The following is a 1,687-nucleotide window of genomic DNA, read 5'->3' on the forward strand; positions in this document are numbered from 1 at the left end:
AAAAGAAAAGAAAAGCATATATAAAAATTTGTGTTAAAGTAATGAGATAAAAATACAGAGATATATAAAATATAAATAATAATAAAGATGTGTTAATTAATGATATAAAAAGCACAGAAATAATTTTAGTTATTATAACAGAGTAAAATAATAGTATACATTATATTGATATGAGACTGTGAGGGTGTGTGCCTTCTGTGCTGTGTTGTGTTTGTGTTTATGTTCCTCCGTTTACTGTCTTTATTTTTTTGATGGCTTTTGTTAGGTATTCAGTGAATAGTTTCCGTGTTGTTTTGTTGTTTAGTATTTTGTCTGGTTTTGATAAGTCTATTGTGATGTTTTGCTGGTGGCACTGTACCCCGAGGGTCCACCTTTCTTTCTCAAGTATAGGACAATCGGCCAATATGTGTTTGACTGTCTGAGACACGACTCCATCGCATGGACAGTGATCGTCGGCTCTCAGTTTAAACCTTTTCAGGTAGGCTCTCATTGCCCCGTGGCCCGTCAGCATTTGTGTGAGTTCATGATTGAGTGTGGTGTTGTGTGTGAAGTGTTTTCCTGAGTTTATGTCTGGTATGAATATTTTTGTTGTCGATCCAGTGGTGGATTCAGTGTATCTTTTGTTCCATAGATATGTGGTGTCATCTTCTAATTTCCTCTTTGCGAACGTGAGAGGGAATTTCGTGTAAGTGGTGGGTCTTTTGTCTGTGGTGGCTTGTTTTGCGTATTTATCTGCCTCTTCGTTTCCGGCTATGCCAATGTGACTCCTTATCCAGATGAACCTGGGGGTGATGTTAATGTTTCTCAGGAGTGAGCATAATGTCAGGCTAGCTCTTACGAGTGGGTGTGTCGATGAAGGGTTTTGGAGAGCTACAAGACTGGATTGGCTGTCAGAGTATATGATCACCTCGGTGGGGTGATGTTTGCTGGAATTAACCAGTGTCCAATCGAGGGATTCTCTGATGGCTAGCATTTCTGCCTGAAAAACAGTGCAGTAGCTTTCAAGCCTTAACTTTCGTTTTGCAATAAATGCTCCACATTTGTAAACGACAAAAGCTGCCCCTACTTTTTCATCGATGCGGCTGCCGTCTGTGTAGATCTCCAAACCCGTTGCGTTGTGTTCAGTGAGTGCGCTGTGGTCGGTGGTTTCTGTGTGTTCTATGTTTTCAAGGTGTCTGGTGCCTGGGTGGGGTAGTTCTGTGTAGTGTATTTTGTTTTCATATGTTCTGTCAGTTGGAAGATGTTTGGGTAAAGTATGTTGCGTTTTTATGCGGTATAGTTCGGCGAGTTGTTGTATTTTTAGGTCTAGAGGGGTGGTGTTTGCCAGTACTTGGGCGGATGTGAGTGATATGGTCCTGTACCCTTTGCAGATCGAAATTGCAAAGGGACGTTGAGTTGTGTTTAGTTTTTTTTGTATGGATTTTTTGTGTGTGGCGTTGCTCCAGATGGATGCTGCGTAAGTGATTGTGGGTTCGATTGCTCCCATGTATATGATTCTTATGACCTCTGGGGAGGCTCCCCACGTTGCTCGTGCAGCCCTCATGAATCGCTTGCCAATTTGTGTAGCTTTTTTACATGTGTATTCTGTGTGTTTTGACCAGTTAAAGTGTCTGTCTAGAACTACTCCCAGTATTCTGAATGAGTCAACAAGATCTTTCTTTTGTCCTTTCCATGTAATGTTTGGTGG

The 1,687-nt window shown here is 41.3% G+C and overlaps 1 protein-coding gene across 1 annotated transcript; it reads right to left on the minus strand.

Moving 5' to 3' along the window:
• Window positions 1–217: 217 nt before the first annotated feature.
• On the minus strand, window positions 218–973 carry LOC147070530 (uncharacterized). Its single transcript, XM_085949548.1, has one exon. The coding sequence runs from the start codon at window positions 971–973 to the stop codon at window positions 218–220; it is 756 nt and encodes a 251-aa protein (XP_085805674.1).
• Window positions 974–1,687: the final 714 nt, after the last annotated feature.

The sequence above is a fragment of the Rhyacophila brunnea genome, unplaced genomic scaffold, assembly GCF_057557595.1.
Source record: "Rhyacophila brunnea isolate RB1 unplaced genomic scaffold, BYU_Rbru_1.0 scaffold_22, whole genome shotgun sequence".
NCBI lineage: Eukaryota > Metazoa > Arthropoda > Insecta > Trichoptera > Rhyacophilidae > Rhyacophila > Rhyacophila brunnea.

Coding starts and splice junctions, on each gene's coding strand:
- LOC147070530 (XM_085949548.1), bottom strand. CDS start 973: ATGCTAGCCATCAGAGAATCCCTCGATTGGACACTGGTTAATTCCAGC.